Source organism: Branchiostoma lanceolatum, chromosome 12 (genome assembly GCF_035083965.1).
Source record: "Branchiostoma lanceolatum isolate klBraLanc5 chromosome 12, klBraLanc5.hap2, whole genome shotgun sequence".
Taxonomy (NCBI): Eukaryota; Metazoa; Chordata; class Leptocardii; order Amphioxiformes; family Branchiostomatidae; genus Branchiostoma; species Branchiostoma lanceolatum.
This window is the reverse complement of record NC_089733.1, coordinates 17692105-17709941: the sequence shown is the minus strand read 5'-3', so window position 1 is coordinate 17709941 and position 17837 is coordinate 17692105. Positions and strand designations below refer to the sequence as shown.

The 17837-nt window shown below is 42.5% G+C and overlaps 1 protein-coding gene across 1 annotated transcript; it reads left to right on the top strand.

Annotated features, from left to right (window-relative positions):
- Positions 1-59: 59 nt before the first annotated feature.
- On the top strand, positions 60-5847 carry LOC136445579 (single-strand selective monofunctional uracil DNA glycosylase-like). Its single transcript, XM_066443666.1, has 3 exons — positions 60-119; positions 1915-2681; positions 3216-5847. The coding sequence occupies exons 2-3, from the start codon at positions 1953-1955 to the stop codon at positions 3753-3755; spliced, it is 1269 nt and encodes a 422-aa protein (XP_066299763.1). The 5' UTR covers positions 60-119; positions 1915-1952; the 3' UTR covers positions 3756-5847.
- The last annotated feature ends 11990 nt before the right edge of the window (positions 5848-17837 follow it).

The following is a 17837-nucleotide window of genomic DNA, read 5'->3' as shown; positions in this document are numbered from 1 at the left end:
TGACGTCACCTCCAGTTTAAGAAAATCTTACCTGATTGGCTGAAATAGTTTCAAATAACCAATCAGAATGCTCCTTACAGAAAGCAGGCTATCTCCACAAGGTGGGAGGGTACAGTGAGGTAGGTAATAGAATTATACAATTTTTACCCGAATTTTCACCAAAAGAGGCACGTAAAGGACTTGATTTTACTATGTCTGCTTTTTCGATGACCGTTTTATCTATTCAAAGAGTTTTATGTGAATGCTACGCGAATTTGGCAGCGTTTTTGTTGATAAAACTATAGGGGGAGGGGGGGGGTGCAAAATCGTCTGCTTTTGTTATGATGCGCAGATGGTATATAATTTGCATCAATGACATTATCTTTATATTTTGTATACAGGTGTTTGTGTTGTTGGTGCTGTCTTTAAATTTAAGTATTCCAGTTTGACCTGTAAATTTGCAGGTTGCATTTCACTTATAGTACGAGGCCTTAAAATTATTCCCATGTCATGTGTTAATGCATATTTTTTAAATGTCAATATTTTCATGTTTTTGCTGAGGCAAATTTGTCGATAAGAGAAATTTCTATCGTAATTAAAGTGCGTATAGGAAAGAGTAATGTATAAAATGAAAATTTGGCAAGAGAAAATTTTGATGTTTTTGTTTAGAGTCTAAGACTAGCAAGAAAACCATTTGACCTTTAAATAATGTTATTCAAAGTGCCAATGAAATCGAGATCAAAACCTCCTTGATCAAATCTACAAATCTATGTTCACTCTACAAGAAGCAGGGTGTAAAGTGATGTAATTTTTGTAACACATATAACAGTCCATGTGTAACAGTGGGGATCAACCTCCACTAACTGACCAGTCTAACTGGTCCAGACCTTTTAGCCTAGTGGTTAGCGTGTTGAATTCCCAAGCCGTGTGGATCGGGATTGGCGTGAGTTCGAATCCCGGGAGCGGCGTACTTGCCCCTTTAGGTTTTTACACATGCGTAGCAAACACACTTTGCACATAGTTGACGAAATGGTTTGCATAGGTGACGGAGTCATTTGCATAGATGGCAAAATCGGGAAATGGGCGCCTGCACATGTACCAGTTCTGATCAGATATCCAAACAAACATTGTATGTAAATGTATCAATGAGCAAACAAAGACAGGTGAAAAGGTGTATTTTGTAGTAGCCTGGGTGCCATCCTATTACTACCGGGGCTCCTACACTTGCCAACCTAAATTGTTTTTAGGGTAGCGAGTGTAGGAGCTCTGGTAGTAATAGGATGGCACCCAGGCTAATTTTGTAGGTGGAACAACCTCAAATTCTGATGTGCAACTCCAATCTAGGTTTTAACCCAGGTTGCCCACTGAGCAACCTAGTTGAAAAGAGTATTTCGCACACTTCTAGAGGTGGCAAGGTGGCCTACGTCTGGGGGTGGTCGTTGACTCAGAATTGAAAGTTTCTTGGTTGGAATCCTGAGCAGGCCCTAATGTTGTTGGCCTCAACCTTCCTGACCACATAGATTTCATATTGAAGGCAACTTTATTTTTATTCTCACACTCGCATCAGTTTTTGGGTTCCCAGAGGATGTCATCCATATAATCAAATCAACATGGCCTTACCTGCAAAGCTAGCGAGAACTCAGTACTGCAGTGTAACCATGCCCCCTTGAGACAATGTTTAGTATTGCAACTCATCTTAAGGCTGAAGCATTGCTTTGATCAAAACTGATTTTAACCATTTTTACAGGGTCTAGTTTCCCAGCTGACCTATGATCACAACTATAGTAGGATTTCATATTCTCGAGGAAGACATGTGTTATGTTAGATATTCGAAATGTGGCCTTGTAGACATCAAACAACATTACTCAAAGGTGTAAAATATCTAAAATGTAAAGAGCTGAGAAATTAAAAAGTTTTCTTCTTCTTTTTTTCCAGATCAAAGAAATTTCAGTGTCCCCGCTGGTGTTTTAAAGATGTCAGAGCAAGATGGCTTCCCCTCGAAGCGACCACGACTTGACAGAGACCAGACTTTGATTACAAACAACAACAGCGAACCAGAAAACCGATTAACCAGTGAGGTAGTCGTGGCCGGTTGTTCCAACTCTCTGGAAGTTTGTCAACAAAGCCGTTCTCTACCAAGAAACTGTGCTGTAGAGACAGAGGCACCCATTGGTCACCCTGTGCCAACATTATCCAATCAGGGTGATGCTGCCAAATCACCCACCAATCAGAGACCGAGAACAGAGTTGGGTATGGCAGAAGGGGATGCAATACCACATGTTGATCACCAAAAAAGTACTGTCAAAAACACCAACTCTACTTCCCCTTCCTTAAGTAGAGATGATACTGAAGAGACCAATGAACACACTCCGACCCAGTCTTCAACAGCCAATGAAATGACAGACTCAAGCAAAGCAGCCAATCAGAAGTCAGAACTGCCAGCCAATGAAACGGCAGCCTCACCTGTTGCAGAAGTTGTCCCAGTGGACAGGTCCGTCGCAATGAAGTTCCTACAGATTGAGGCAAACTTGTGCGAGACGTTGAGAGACCTTGTGTTCCGGGATCCGGTGACGCATTTGTACAATCCTCTGGACTACGCACGGGAGACGCACAAGGACTATGTCATGAAGTACTGCTGTTCTCACAAAGATGTGCTGTTCTTAGGGATGAACCCGGGGCCTTTTGGAATGGCACAGAACGGGGTAAGTGTGGGCAGGCATGGTATAAGGGTATACAGGTAAGTATACGTAGGCATGTTACAGATACACAAAGTTTTTCATTGGTGCCGGTGCAGAAAATCCAGGTCAGGTCCAGGCCTATACCTGATAATAGTAATACAGTGTCATATCTTGAGAGCGAGGCATTATTGTTAGTCACTGTGAGTGTTGCAAAGTATGTTCAAATTGTATATTGGAATAATATAGTTATTTCCAGTGCACATTAGTACTGGTGGTTTAAAGAGCAACCTCAAAATGATAGCCTGAGTGTCATCCTGTTTCAGTTCCAGGCTCTGCCTGAAGGCGATATACTGTAAATGCAGAAATGTTCGCGGTGGTTTTATGATCACGGTTTTCGCAGCAACTGTTTCACCCCAAACTTAAAACTACCGCAAATATTTTTGTCCAATACTGTGGCAGTATGTGACTATAGTGCTGCTGCGAACTTAAAACCACCGCGAACACTCCATTTTCCCCTTAGCGCGAATGTAACAGTAACCAGTACATGATCATTTCCAGGTTCCTTTCGGTGACACCACCTTTGTGAAGAACTTCTTGAAGATCAGCGGAAAAGTGAATCCGCCGGCCCTCCAGCACCCAAAACGTCCAATCACAGGCCTGGACTGCACGCACAGCGAGGTGAGCGGGACTCGTTTCTGGGGGCTTTTCAGCACTCTCTGCGAAACACCAGAGAACTTCTTCCGGCGCTGTTTCGTTCACAACTACTGCCCGCTCGTCTTCATGACCAAAACTGGGAAGAACGTGACCCCGCCGAGCTTACACGTGACGCAGCGGGAGCCGTTGCTAAGCGCGTGCGACACCGCTCTTGTGGAGGTCATCCGCTTGCTCCAGGTGAAAACGGTCGTTGGCGTGGGGAGGTTCGCCCAGGAACGAGCCCAGTACGCGCTGAAAACGGCGGGGTTGGATATTCCAGTTTTGTTCATTATGCATCCGAGCCCCATCAACCCCCAGGCAAATAAAGGCTGGGCTGCACAGATGATGGTAGAGTTTGAGAAGTTAGGCATTATGAGGTACCTAGTACCTCAGCCTACAGGTTAGGCAGATAGGCAACCACTACACGAGCTTCATACTTTGCACAGATGATGGTAGAGTTTGAGAAGTTAGGCATTATGAGGTACCTAGTACCTCAGCCTACAAGTTAGGCAGATAGGCAACCACTACAGGAGGTTCATATTTCAGGTCTCATTCATGAGTTTTTTCGCCCCATAGGCTTACAAGTTATGATACGTGTTTTACATGGGCGCGTTCGGAATGAAGGTATAGGAAATGTGCCAATGTTATTCATTTCATGTTGAAAACATTTACCCTTGATCATGTAAAAAAATAAATTGCCAACAGTTTTTCTACATACAATCTCTTTTTATAGCAGTTGCAAACTGCACTTAGCTACACCCCCAAAAAAGGCACTTTCCAGCTGTAAGCGCATGACAGCATCACCTACAATGCCGGGCTGTGCACGGCTGCCAAACTTTACCTGCTAATTTCTTCAGATACAAACAAGCTTTCATCAGTTTGACGGTTGAGATCAGTTGGGCTGGCTAAAAGGAAAAGGGAATTTCCCACCGATATAAACACACGTTCATGCAGCCGTTAATTTTTTGGGGTACGGACTCTTTGAGACTGCACACTCGGAGTAACACATGAGTGAGACCTTCATACTTTGCACAAGTGATGGTGGGGTTTGATAAGTTAGGCATTATGAGGTACCTAGTACTGCTGTCTACAGGTTAGGCAGATAGGCAGCCACTACACGAGCTTCATACTTGTTAGGCAGGAAGGTGATGATAATGTTGGGATTTGTTTCAGGATGAAAAAAAGAAATTGAAGGTATCAAATGTATGGAGATGAAGCCAACTTTGGCTTGTACTTAAGTTATGCTAGCAATGATTATTTTACATACATACATGATTATTTTAGTTTCTTGTAATAAGGTTTTGTTATGTGTTCGTTTTTTATTTTATTTATCTTTTTATAGTAGAGACATACTGTATGATTATAATTCCTGCTGATGTCATTATTACATATTTTGACATTTAGATTATCATTGACAAAATGCGTTTGTTTTTTCATGTATAGCTTCTTGAAAATTCCTAGTGTAAGACTTCTGAACTTCATTCAATCATTGTGACTTTGAGTTACAAAAACGTTAAATTACCTACAAAGAGAAAGAGAGATTTCTTATAAGCTTTAAACCTGTTAACTCAAATGTTTGAATTGTATTCTTGCACTGAAGAATTGTAAAAGATCAAAGTTTTCTCTCGAATGAAGCTTCAAAAATCGGTCCCAAGCCTCATCACAGCCTGGTATATGACAAGGTTAACTCTGTATTATTTTAGTCCCAGACTGTCCTTACAAACATGGCCGTGACCTTGACCCCTGTGGTGAACTCTGACCTCTCATGTCAGAGAGAATCTAGGAGGGGATATGTCTCAGCTGTATGGACTGTCTTGTCTCTTAGTTAGGCAAGGACGACACTTCACCGTCCAGGGCTAGACTAGTTAGTCGCTTTCCTTCCATACCAATGATTCAACATGCTAGACCAGAACCCCAGAACAGAACTGTTCAAAAAGGCAAGGAGCTCGTAAAATTGCGTTTCAGATGTGAACTTTGTCATTAATGACTTAATTGGTTGGTTGGGAAAATCTTTGTTTGCGTTCCCACTGTGGAAATTAGTTGAATTTCGGTTACAAAATGTCAGATGATTCCTGTATTGCATCACTAAGATCTATCTGAAAAATATGCGTAATGTCACAGTATGTTGAAAACTCTACCGCACTGTTGATGAAACTACTTAAGAAAAATGTTCATTACCTGCAAAGGTATAAAGAGTTGGTATTTTATCATTTCATTTGAAGGTTTCGCTGAAGTATATTTTAATTATTTTTTGTCATAAAGGGTACTTATTAGAAAATCAAGTAGTCAATTTGAGTACCATAAAAACTCAAAATTAACTGTTTTGCTATCTATTTTTGCCATGAAAAGAACCAAACTTAGCTTCATACTTAATTGAAATATATTCGATATTTTCACTTAAACTACATAACTCAATATGTATGATAAATTGACCTAAAAGTGTTGTTTTCAAATTGTTACTGTTGTAAATGTTGCATAATAAAGCATTGTATGATTCCATCTTATTTTTGCTTTTTTTTACTGTAGCACTTTTCTGAGTTGAAAAAAGAGTCTAATTCATGATGAGAGAACTAATGCCTGTGTGAGATTCTCAGAAAACGCTCGTTCTCATTTAAATGTACACAATTTGTTACTTCCATTACTCTTTGAAGTAAGACGTTCCTGACATTAAGATATACCACATATAAGGTGTCAAACTGTCGCTTTTAAAAGCCAGAAAAGTCTTAAGTTGTGGTAAAAAAGACAGTTTGGCACCTTATATGTGGCAAATCTTAATGTCAGGAACGTCTTACATCAAGCGGTAACGGAAGTTACAAAATGTGTACATTTAAATGAGAACAAGCGAAAAGTGTTTGTTTTAACAGTTAAACACTTTTCTGAGTTGAGAAAAAGTCTTATTCATGATGAGAGAACTAATGCCTGTGTGAGAAAAGACTGATGCGATGAACTGACCCGTGTGGTAAGAAAATGTGGCTGACCTTTCTATGCCTTTACCCTCCAGTAGCAAATGGCAGCGTTAAATCTTGTCTCCTTTTGTGTGGGTGGGTGGGTGGGTATGTGTGCGTGGAGTTTTTTAAAACTTTTCTAGACCACCACTCCAGCCCCTCCCCATACATGTTAAAAATATTTATGTTTTATTGTTTCGTTTATGAAGGTTAGACATCCAGGTAAACAATACGTAAAGACAGGTCAAACTCTACAACTGGATAAAATTCAGAGATTTACTTCTGGATGTTTCAAGTTTTCTTCATTCTAGTGACGCTGTAGAAGATAAATCTCAGGGCAGAAGGAAATCTCTGAATTTTATCCAGTTGTATAGTTTTATATAGTTTGTTTTGTTGTTGTTTGTATTGCATACCCGGTAAACTACCCCATGGCGTAACACACCAGGTTTGTACTGAAGAGCACAAGGTGTACATCTGGACAGATTTATTTGATACACTCACATTGAAAAGGACCCTTAAACATGCTCGAGGTGTGGCTCACCTCAAACACTGGACACAAGCAATTCTTTGACAAAAGGTCTGTCCAGTGTCAAAGGAGAAGAAGAAATTAAATCAGATCTGAAAGTTTTATGTTGCATTTTTATTTAACCATTTTTTTTATTTAACCGGTTTAGGTAACCTTATTAAATGTCCCATTGAGTTCATTCAAAGATTGTCGGAAAATTGCTTAAACTTAGAGTTTCATTTTTGTAATAAAAAAATCAATCGTATGATGATCTACATCCTTACAACTTACAGGATATATACCCAGACCAATTAAATCTTTCTTTTTCTATGACTAATAACTAGATCCCCCTAAAGTGCATTGCAAAGATTACACAAGGATAAAGCAAGACTTTTGGGGCTTGTTGAAATATCAATTCTTTTCTTGCCATCTTACAAACCCTGGGGATAGCGTTTGAGATACCGAAGGAACATTTTTCTCCTGACAAAGTCTGAGTCGGTGCCAAGAAACCTTGTCAGATGGTGACAGGGAACCTTAAGATAAAAAGATTGACATATTACAGGTTAGTTTAACTGGAGGCACTGTGGCACAACCCTTTGCCTTTCCCTGAAAGGCCTGTAGCAAAGGGTGACTTGACTACAGTTCTGATATAGATTTCTGTGAGAGTGGAAGATCATTTCTTTATGCTCAAAATGAACTCATGATGTATTCTAGATGGTCCTTGGATAGAGGACACTGTAGAGCTAGACTTTTACAGTTAACTACTTTTGCTTACAATTTCCCAATTGTTTTAACAATCAAATACTGGATACTACTACTTTTAACAGGCAGTTTTTGTATTTACAGTGAGTGTTTTTTTTGTTGAGTTTAGCGATGATAAGACAAGTTATTGTAGCCTTTTCTCTAGATGTTCCTGTTATTCATCCGCACAAGATGGACAGTAATAGAATATTGCTTGAGGTTCTTTCATTCTATTGTTTACCGGTGTATGGATGAGATGAGAGATAATACACAGTCATACTTTGTAGAAATACAAAAAATTGGTACATGGATTTTTTCAGGTGAAAGAAGACATAAGGTTACTTATTTGCATGAGTGAGGAATGACATGCCTTGTTGGGCGGCCCTCTCAAAGCGATAAGAGAAATCTGATCTAGTTTTACAACACGTCCTTGTGCCTAACACGATGGAATCTTATCTCCTGATGCCACTGAAAAGGAGCTCACTTGACTCTCTGTAGTGAAATATGGCCTCCTCCTATCATTCTGTGCACTTCAGTTAGGCTAAATGTAAAGTTATCGCTGGTTCACACCTATTACCATAGCTAACACCAATTCAGTATTCTTGGAACATAAATCCTAGGTCTTCTTTCGCCGGCGGTTTACCCCCGCATAAACCTAGGTGTGCTCCGTGAAATAGTTATGGTTGTCACGGTGACTGTATCGTGCCCGGAGCTGTCGTCTGTACCCCGCTGGTTTGTTTATGACTGACACTGTCAAACTGTTGTAATAAGTGTTGCTATCTGAGAGGGAAGGTTAGCGTTTTATTACAAGGGGGAACAAGCTATTCCCATACGTCACATCAACGTTAGACGCCGAGGCTACCATAATTAACGAGCACCGTTCATACATCAAGATTTCTCATACTCTGCCCAGAGTTTTGGATTGATAGCCATTTCTGGATAATTTCATTTTTCTCTTCGCCGGGATTTGTGGAAGGGTGGCGCTTTATGGGAGGGGTACGACGGAGAAGTTATAACGCAATTTTCCATAACACGGCTGTCATAAATTAGCCGAACTCCCCATAGGGATGGCTCATGTAGGCGCGCAGGTAGTCGTATTAACGTGCGAGATTTAACAACCAGAAAAGGTGAGAGGTTAAATGCCTGGAATTAAAAGACAATTCATGGCATTCTTGGGGGTAAAATAAAGGCTTGTTAGGGAGAACAACTCTTAAAGTATGCTCGTGGAGTCTTATATTTGTAACCTCTGTAAGTTCCTGGCTGTGACAAAAAGGGGTCGCTCACCGAACTAAAGTCCATAGTCATTTGTATCCATCAAAACTGTAATGTAATATTTTCTGACCCATTTCTGTCTAAAGGATATTTTTCATGGCCATCCTCACAAATATGCCTTCAAATGCCAAAGTTGTGAATAATTGGCAGAATCTTTGCAGGAAGTATTTTGCAACTTTTCTCCAGAAAAGATGATTTATCGTTTTGAAATCAATTTTTTATTTCATCAAATTTTGATATTGGATGCAATTTTAGAATTCTAGATGCTTTTGAGCTGCAGTATCATGAATCTACAAGGGCAATGACAAGCTGCAATGTCATGAAGTGTCTTGTACATTTATGTCTTTGTCTGTTTCACTTTCGCAAGGAAATTTGTACAAGCCAGCATTACCAAAGAGCTGGGTGCTTGGATTTATTACATGTGTTTGCTCAGAAAGCGGAGCTTTTGTCCGAAAACTGAGCTATAAAGACTCGAGGAAGCTTTGGAGGCGGCCGATTCAAGTGTCCGCTGTGTATTTTATCAGAATCGCCCATCGACTCGATCACTGCCCAGTTCAAAAGGTCAGAATGTACTGAGAAATAGAGATGGAAACGATAGCCGAGCATCTGTGCTCTACTGATTCATCACACCTCGCGCCCCCAAGCATTTCTCTCCCGCTCGGAGAAGAAAAATTTGAGGCATGAGTGAAATACAAAAGGGCAGGCTTGATTGCTTTGTTTGTGGGTTATACCAGTGTATTCAGCTACCTGGGCCATTAAAGATCCCCCCGCTGTGTGTCCTCCCAGGTGGAAAAAAACACCTGGTACGGAGTGCTGCACTGACCTCTCACTGACCCCTCGGCCGCATCGCTCATAGCTTCATGCATTTATTCATTTCCTCTTATCTCTTCTGTCCCCTTCCAGCTCTCATTTGTGCCCGGGCTTGCCGTCTCTAGTCTACATTTATCACGCGGCTTTGGCGCGGCGTTTCGCCCGACTTTGTCTCAACAAGAAGGTTATCTGCGTCTGCTTGTGTTTGTTTGCAGGTCCGCCGTAAAGCACATTTTGTGGCAGAAACCACTGCTTGTGTAAGAGTTCCTTCCCGCGGGAGTTTGGATAATGAGGAACACCCTGCCGTTGAATTATGCACGGGCTCCTGCGCTTTTCACCCTAATTGCGAGTAGTTTGTTTTTCTGTTATTCTCCGAGGTCCAAGCCGTTCCCAAGTGTACGGGATGTGAATAAGAATATATTACGGTGGCAGGCTCGATCATACCTGGCACGTACATAACTGCCTTGTTTAATTAACATGGTCTTCGTTAACATTGCCCAAGTATGAAATGCCATGCGCTGTCTTGTCAAAATATGGTTCTGTCAGCAATTCATACAGCAGTTGCTCTCCGTAGTGGATTAAGGAGCTTCAGACTTGAGTAGATAAAAGTGATAAAGACAGATTAAAAGAATCATGAGGGTATTAGAATAGGAAAATAAACTAGTTTGATTTATGAGAAAATATCTTGTACAGAACAGTTGACAACAAAGGCAGAAATGAATTTCAGAAACTCATTTACTGAAGTATTGCTTGATCATTTGTAGCCTGTTCATATAAGGTTTGTAAAAGTTTCACATAATATGAGTTTACTAAATACATTTGTACTAGTCTAGTGCCCATAGAAATGTTTGCAACTCCACAGAATCATTATAACAGTCCTTTAGAGGTGCTACATGCTTCAGTTTTGGGGAAAAAGTAAAGTTTTGCTTCTACTGTATATCCAGTGAAACACCTGTTACCCCTACCCAATAACTGAATGCACAGTAGCGGGGAAGGTATCGGCTTGTCAATCAAATTAAGGGAGACCTATCAATCATTCAGCAGAACCTGTCAGTGACAGCTTGATTGATGGCAATGACAACCAAGGGACCCATCCCTAATTGTCAAAACTTTTATTTTAAATGTTTAATTTCTAAGATTACTTATTAGACTGGCCTCATGAGGCTGTGTGAAGACTGGTGATAGAATGTAAAATAAAAGAAACTTACAACTTGTAATTCATCATCATCATCACAACTTATACAGTTCCTTCACTATACATGATTATCTGAAAACTGAATTGATGCATGGTAAGAATTTGTTGTCATCATATAATTAAATACAATTTGGGCAGAGAAAGCATAGTTAGAGATTTTTTAAATTTGAAAATGAAACAGGTGGGCAATGAAAAATAGTGTTTCAAGTAGAATATGTTTCATAGAAATTGGAACAAAAGATTGGATTGGTACAAAAACAAGACTATATCAAGGGATAAGAATATAAGAAGGATAAGAAGAGAAGTTGAGACTTTCTTCGAAAAAGTTAAGATAAAGTTGCACTTGTAAGCAGTTTATTTAGTTCTGATCCTGGCTACAATAGACTAACTCAACCTCTTGCATTTTTCTTGTCTTCCATGTTGAAGTTAGGGCACCTGTAACTCAGTTGTTAGACGGGAGTTAAATGTACCAACAGAGTAACAAACCCAGTAGGGTGTCTCCAACACAAACAAACTATTAACCTTTACATGACCGGGTGTCTTCTGAATGATAAATCTGTGTTGGACGCTTTTCGTCAGGAAAACTGGTGCGCCTCAGAAGCCCTCAACAACCACAATTTCACCTGAATGACAGCCGCTGTTTGGATATTACACAGATGCATCCTATCCTCCTTGTTTTCTTTTTCTTCGTTTTTGTTTTAAGAGCTTTGGTGAGCTTCGTTCTTCCGGATGAAATGAGTGGCGCGTAGCATAAATCAGCGGCACGGGCAAACGCCACGGGAGAGCGCAGGCGAATCTGTTCCCAGGTATTTGCGGGCACATAAATTTCGCCGTAACTGCACCGTGCGGTGCGGTGTGACACGAACAAAGTACCGAGCAGTTAATACGGTAGTTTTGGGGACATAAATTTCCCAGCGACGCATAAATCTCACTTGGGTGCAACTGGTGGCGACTGTTTTGTCAAGTTTTAATCAGGTGGAAAATCTACAACAAGACATATCTAAACAGATAAATCTTCGCACCTCGGGGACTCTGACACAAGGAGCTTGCCTAACACTTGTGTATAACTCGATCTGAGAGCAAAAAAAACACCAACAAAGGGTCCTTCGTCCTTTTCATCAGGAGATTCTGTTGGAACAACCTCCTTATGGTAAATCTTTTGTGTTACATTCACATCTGTGGGGGCTGCACGGCATATATGGAACGCCCACACACAACAGATCTTTCCGAACGACTATTGTCTCGACGTAACTTTACTCTACAGCACGTGTGTTTGTCGGGCTTTGTTCTAAGTTCCTGTCGTTTTCCGCTGCCATTGTGCGGGCAGCGCCTGGTTCTGCTGCCTTTTGTGAGTTCTTCGGCGGCAGTGCCCCCCCTGTAGCAGCCTCCTCGGGGGGTGAAAAGTTCACGCTGCCTTCTCACCTGCTTACTTCCAGGCGAAAACTGACTCATCGTACAACAGCTAAAGGTGCGCTGTGGTTAAAAAATATCACAAATATCCTTTGCAAAATACGGGAGAACAACGAATAAGTACAAAGAAGAATTGGTAGTGATGTAATTGTAATGGTGATGTATACCCAATTGTGTCTCATTTGTACAAACAAAGGCAGAACGTTTTTGGAATAGCTGTGGATTTTACTTGGCTACTTTCCGTTTAAGTGGCTTTATCTGTATCAGTGTTTGCAGAAAGCAGAGTCTAGAATAGGTTTTTTTCACACATATTTGAATCATTTGATGATGTATACTCCATTGTCCCCAATTTGTACAAACAAAAGCAGGAACTTCTTTGAAGTAGTTGTCGATTTTACTTTAAGCTATTTTCTTTCTCTGTGTGTTCGCAGAAAGAAGAGTCCAAAAAAGTTGTTTTCACACATATTTGCATCATCTACTGATGAAAGAAGTGGAAGAGAGACTCTAACAGCTCTACAACTATTTGTACCAACGTTCTACCCTCTACCAGGCTCCAGACGTGGCTGGAAAGAGTAGAAATCAGCCCAATAGACAGTATACCAGAGGAGTTGGCTAGCCGATAGATAGTTTGCCACTTCAGGACAAACTGTCAGCCAACTCCTCTGATATGTCTGGAGCCTGGTAGAGGCTATCAAAGTTCTGGAGATATCAAACAAAAGTAGGAACATCTTTCAAATAGTTGTGAATTTTCTGCTTATTGTACGTGGCTTGGTCTGTTGTTTTCACACATATTTGAATCATCTGCATGGCAATGGAAAACACCAAGGAAGTGGAAAAGAGACTCTGCAACTGTTTGTGCCAAACTTCTGGAGTCGTCCTCTGTAATTTTCTGTCAGATGTCGGGATGGATCACTTCCACCCCACTTCCTCCCCGGCGTTTCCCTTTGTCCGAGCGCGGCGTCACTCGGCGACGATTGTCCCGGCAAACTTTCGCCGGGTCCCCGAGAGTTCAACCGGGCAAGAGTTCACCCAGATGCGCGGTGGCCCGGTCCCGCGGGCTTGGAACCCATCACCCCTTTGCCCTTGTCATTTCAAGGTCCCTTTGTCATGTAGTTGAGTGAATGATGAGTATGTTTGTCCCTGTCACTTTGAGGGACAGAGGACTTTTACTACCCCCACTGAAGTGGGGGGTCACGGGGTCAGCTCGGGGTCATGCGCCACCAAGTGGACCCAGTGTTTGCTGGAGCGCCAGTATCTGTTTGATGAATTAAGTGCCTAATAGAGTAATAATGAATAATAATGGTGTCGCTGGATAATTACAGCCTGCGCTCCACAGGCATCAAAGGAGGCCAGCCTCCCAGCTCTAATCCCTCCCAGGGCCAGTAGAACACTGAAGCAATTATCCTTAATAGAAGATTAAAAAGCCATATCAGTAGCTATGATGAGATTACAGCGGGTGCAATAAAAAGGTTTGACCGGGGCTGGTGGCCCCATCAGGAAGACAGGGGAGGGGAGGAGGGGGGAGGAGTAACCAAATCAGCAGAGATGGTCTGATAATACTTTAATTGACCTGCGGCAGATCATATCGCACAGACGCCTGGCTCACATGTAGTCTGCTTTATATGCAGGGACTGTAGCAGGCAGCAATGCTCAGTGTAAACCTGTCACAGTAAAGTCTGATAAGCTATGTTATGTTCTACAATAACATCTACACAGGAGCAATTTCCGCTATGGTAGAGAACTACAAATTTGAATGTTTGACTTCAAAGAAAAAGTCTTTCCAATGTTCTGATTTCGTTCAAATGGTTGAGATTGATATGTCAGATAAAATATGTATGTCTATATGTATATATAATCCGAAAACTTTGTTCGCACGTAATAAACGTTTTTCTATGAGAGTGTGTATCTACATTTCTATGTTTCTAGAACGGATCGCTGGCCATTCTGACTAAAAGATTAATCAATGTACATTTGTGAAATGTGCTAGTCAGATATCAAAGAACAAAACATTTGAATCAAGGTCTTTAAAGTCTTTTTTTTTCCTTCTTCTTTACTTATACTGAGTACTGGTGAGTTGATCAAATTATCTAGTCAATTTGGTTCTGGAAAGGAGCTGTACAGAAATTCCCTTGTTGGGAAAACTGGCTGCCTAGCTAGTTTGTTCTTTGTAAGTCTGTTTTCAGAGGGGGACGTAAAGCTGGCGGCCCTGTGTATGAGGGAGCTTTAGGGTGTCAAACCTCTGTGTGTAAAAGAAGCCAACAAACTTATCGAGAAGAGTAGGGGTGACCCGGTGTGCTTGGCCTAAAAACGTAGCGAAGCCACATTGAACTACTAGCTAACAAAAAGCCTCATACTTCGTCCTCAGTCTGAGGTTCGACCGCTTTACCTTAAGTCTGTTATAACATGTACCTGTGTGTTGCCTTGGATGTTTAGAGCGGGGTCGGAGCGCAGGCCTGACATTGATGCATGCGTTCACCTCCTGCCTCCATTTGCTGCTGGTTTGGTGCCAGGGCGCAATTCTTCATGTCTTATTAAACGCTGTCTTAATGATCTACCAGGGGAGGGCGGCAGGTGACGCCACAACGTGAACAATCACGCCTGGTGGTAATTACACCAGTGTCTGCCGCCAGGGTGGGGGGAGGGGACGCAGACAACAGGGTCTACCTCTGACCCTAGTATTATCCTCAGGCCCTCCGTATTATCCATTTTTAATCATCTCTGAGATGGACATGCATATGCATCGCCGCCGAACAGGCGGCCAGGCTGCAGCCTGCCCCAAGGGGTTACCATGCAAAGAGGCCCAGCTCATGCTAATACCAACATTTTCTATTTCTAATCCCAGTGCATTTTTATTCAATTATAAGCTAGATTGGGGTGTGACCCCTCGGTGGGGTCAGCGCGAGGTCAGCGGCGACTGTGTAATCTGAGGCATTGTCTCTGCCCCGTGTGTTCCTCGCCCCCTGGTTAACTCTGGTTTATACCCCGCAAAATTGATGGTGATATTTGGGCGCCCGTGTCTTGCCTTGGATCACGTCCCGTCGCCGTGTTCCCAGGCCGTGTAATGAACAAATAGAAGCGGCGAGCACGGCTCGTACCACGGTTTTCCGGGGGGGTTCTCGGATAAACCCAGCACCCGACTATCTCTTTAAGGCACCTGTGCTCTGGCAGGTGGATCAAGCCGGTGTTGTAGGTTTTTTAATCAAGGCGTGTAAGCTGTCTCATTACGTGACTCCCCGTTTATTGGATTTTTTCCCGACAATGAGTGATGGAGAGCGGCCTGCTTATTCCTTCATCATCCCTGGTTTCATTTCCACTGACGGACACAATTGACTCGCTCGATGAATCCGGGAAAGTAATTTCCCAGAACACGCATGGCTGGCGCCAGGCCTGGGGCATGATGGGAAGGGGTCATCTAACGGTCAAGGGGAAATCGAACATCCCCACTTGCCACCGAGCAAGCTGATTCTGTCAGTTTTATAGGCGGCAGGGGACGTTCTGTGTGTTTCATCATGTTGTGTCACACACGGATCACTGGCAAGGTGAAAACAAGCGTGGTGAAAAAATCTAAATATCATATATAAAAACTCAGGATTAATTACTTTGCATTAATTACCTCTTCCAGCAGGCAATAATGCCGATTCATCAGTTGCGCCTCCATGTGGAGAGACAAGATGACCCAGTAAAATGTTTTTCAATATCCAATGATTTCAGGGGATGTATTTTGGATACTACTCTCTGACACAGGACTTGATTTTATGGGGGCCAATTTTACTCCCCGGCTCTATAATCAAACTGGGTTATCAGAGCTGGGGAGGATGAAAGGAGTGGTGGGTATCGGGGAAGGTGTGTGCCGTCCCGCCGCGAAGCCTACAATTACACAACCTGTGCGATGCAGCGTCATCGTGGCAGGCTGCCTCCCGGCGACGGGAGGTGGCAATTAAAGCGTGGTGTTCGCCCGTCCCAGCGCGCCATGTCAGCGTTCCTCGGGCCACGAGGCAATAAATCATCGCGTCAGGTGCCACACTGGGCACGTCGAGCCGCCCCGGAAAGTGGAGCACAGATGTTGTGAGGCATCGCACGGAAAACACAGAATCTAATCCCCGGCTCGAGCGTTAAAAAATTGTGCGTACCAATTCGCCGCATAGCACGCTGGAAAAATCAAGATAGATCGTCTATTATTTGCGGATATGGTGTAAACCAATTAAGCATTTGATAACACTTTCCTGTGCATTGTCTGCAATCAAAGCGGGCCCGGTTGTGTTAAATGAAAATCATATCATCTTTAACAAAACGGCTGAAGTAGGATTAATGACAATATTCAAATGCAATTAGCGCACATTAGAGAATTTTCAGCACAATAGCCAAAGTCGCCAAGAGAAAAGTTGCTGTCAGTGATGCGGGGAGAAAACTTGGTGTTGGCAAGAGTATGACGAGGTAGATCAAGAAAAATGACTTCCCGTTGCAATAATATTTCTGCTGTGAGACCTGACATTCATTCTCCGGGAGTTTTCAACAGTTTCCTGAGGCACAAGTTTAGGAGGAAATTGGTGCATGGACTGGCAAGTGATAACCGATTACCGCGATGAAAATAGGTTTGGGATAGCAATTCCTCTCATGGAAATCTTTTAGCAGGGGATGACACGTAGAAATGATATATGTGGATACAATATCAATAGCTCGCCCTGTTCGTATAAATCACAAGAAACTCTCCGTGCCCAGCCCTGTGTATTACATGGTGCGTACTGACAAATATTTCAGCGCTGGGGGGGAGACAATATCTCTCTCATTTATCAACGTCTCCAACAAATTTCGGTCGTGCCCACAGCGGACATGTCGCGAGGAGACGGCCGCGCTTGGAAGAGAAAACGGCGAAATTGAAATAAATCAAGTTAGCAGCGTCTCGGTGCCGGTCTCTGGGCGGGTGAAAAGAGCACGTTGTAAGCGGGAATGGATGGGGGAGAGAACGCGCTGGGATGGTGATACATCATTCTGCCGCTGTACGTGGGAGTGCGGAGGGGTGAACGCAAGGCCACGCGTGAATATCATTGCTGAACTTTTGCGAGTTCTCGGTTCCTATTGGTCAGCGGGAGACTGGAGACCGAACTGCGCCGTAAAACCACTTCACCTCGATACTCGGGATGTCAGAAGTTACAGAACAAGCCGTAAACAAACACTGGAAGATCCATAACTGTAGTTCCATATTAACCTTTTGAACTTGGAAAATATCTACGTACAGCGATATAAAAGGTTGAGTAGCCTTAATTTTTGCATATGTGTTCAGGTGAAAATCAAAGGTAATGCTAGTTTCTAAAAACAAAGTCCCATAAGGGAGGAGGTACAAAAAATAAGGTTTTGAAGTATAATTAGTTATTTTCTAATGGGTTTGAATGCCAGATCTAAGTTTTCCATGTGTGAGTGTGGAATTCCCACAGGCCTAGCATACAGGTGGCAGGGGACATTAATACAAAGATACAGATGTGTCCTTTTGCACCTGATCAGCCACTCTGACAGGGCACGTCGACTGGAGGTGCTATGTGATTGTAATGGAGGTGAGCGCCATGAAAGACAAATACAGGGAATTACAGCGAGGCTTTCCATGCGGGCAGCTC

Coding starts and splice junctions, on each gene's coding strand:
- LOC136445579 (XM_066443666.1), top strand. CDS start 1,953: ATGTCAGAGCAAGATGGCTTCCCCTCGAAGCGACCACGACTTGACAGA. Junction 2,682..3,215: donor TTGGAATGGCACAGAACGGG/GTAAGTGTGGGC, acceptor GATCATTTCCAG/GTTCCTTTCGGTGACACCAC.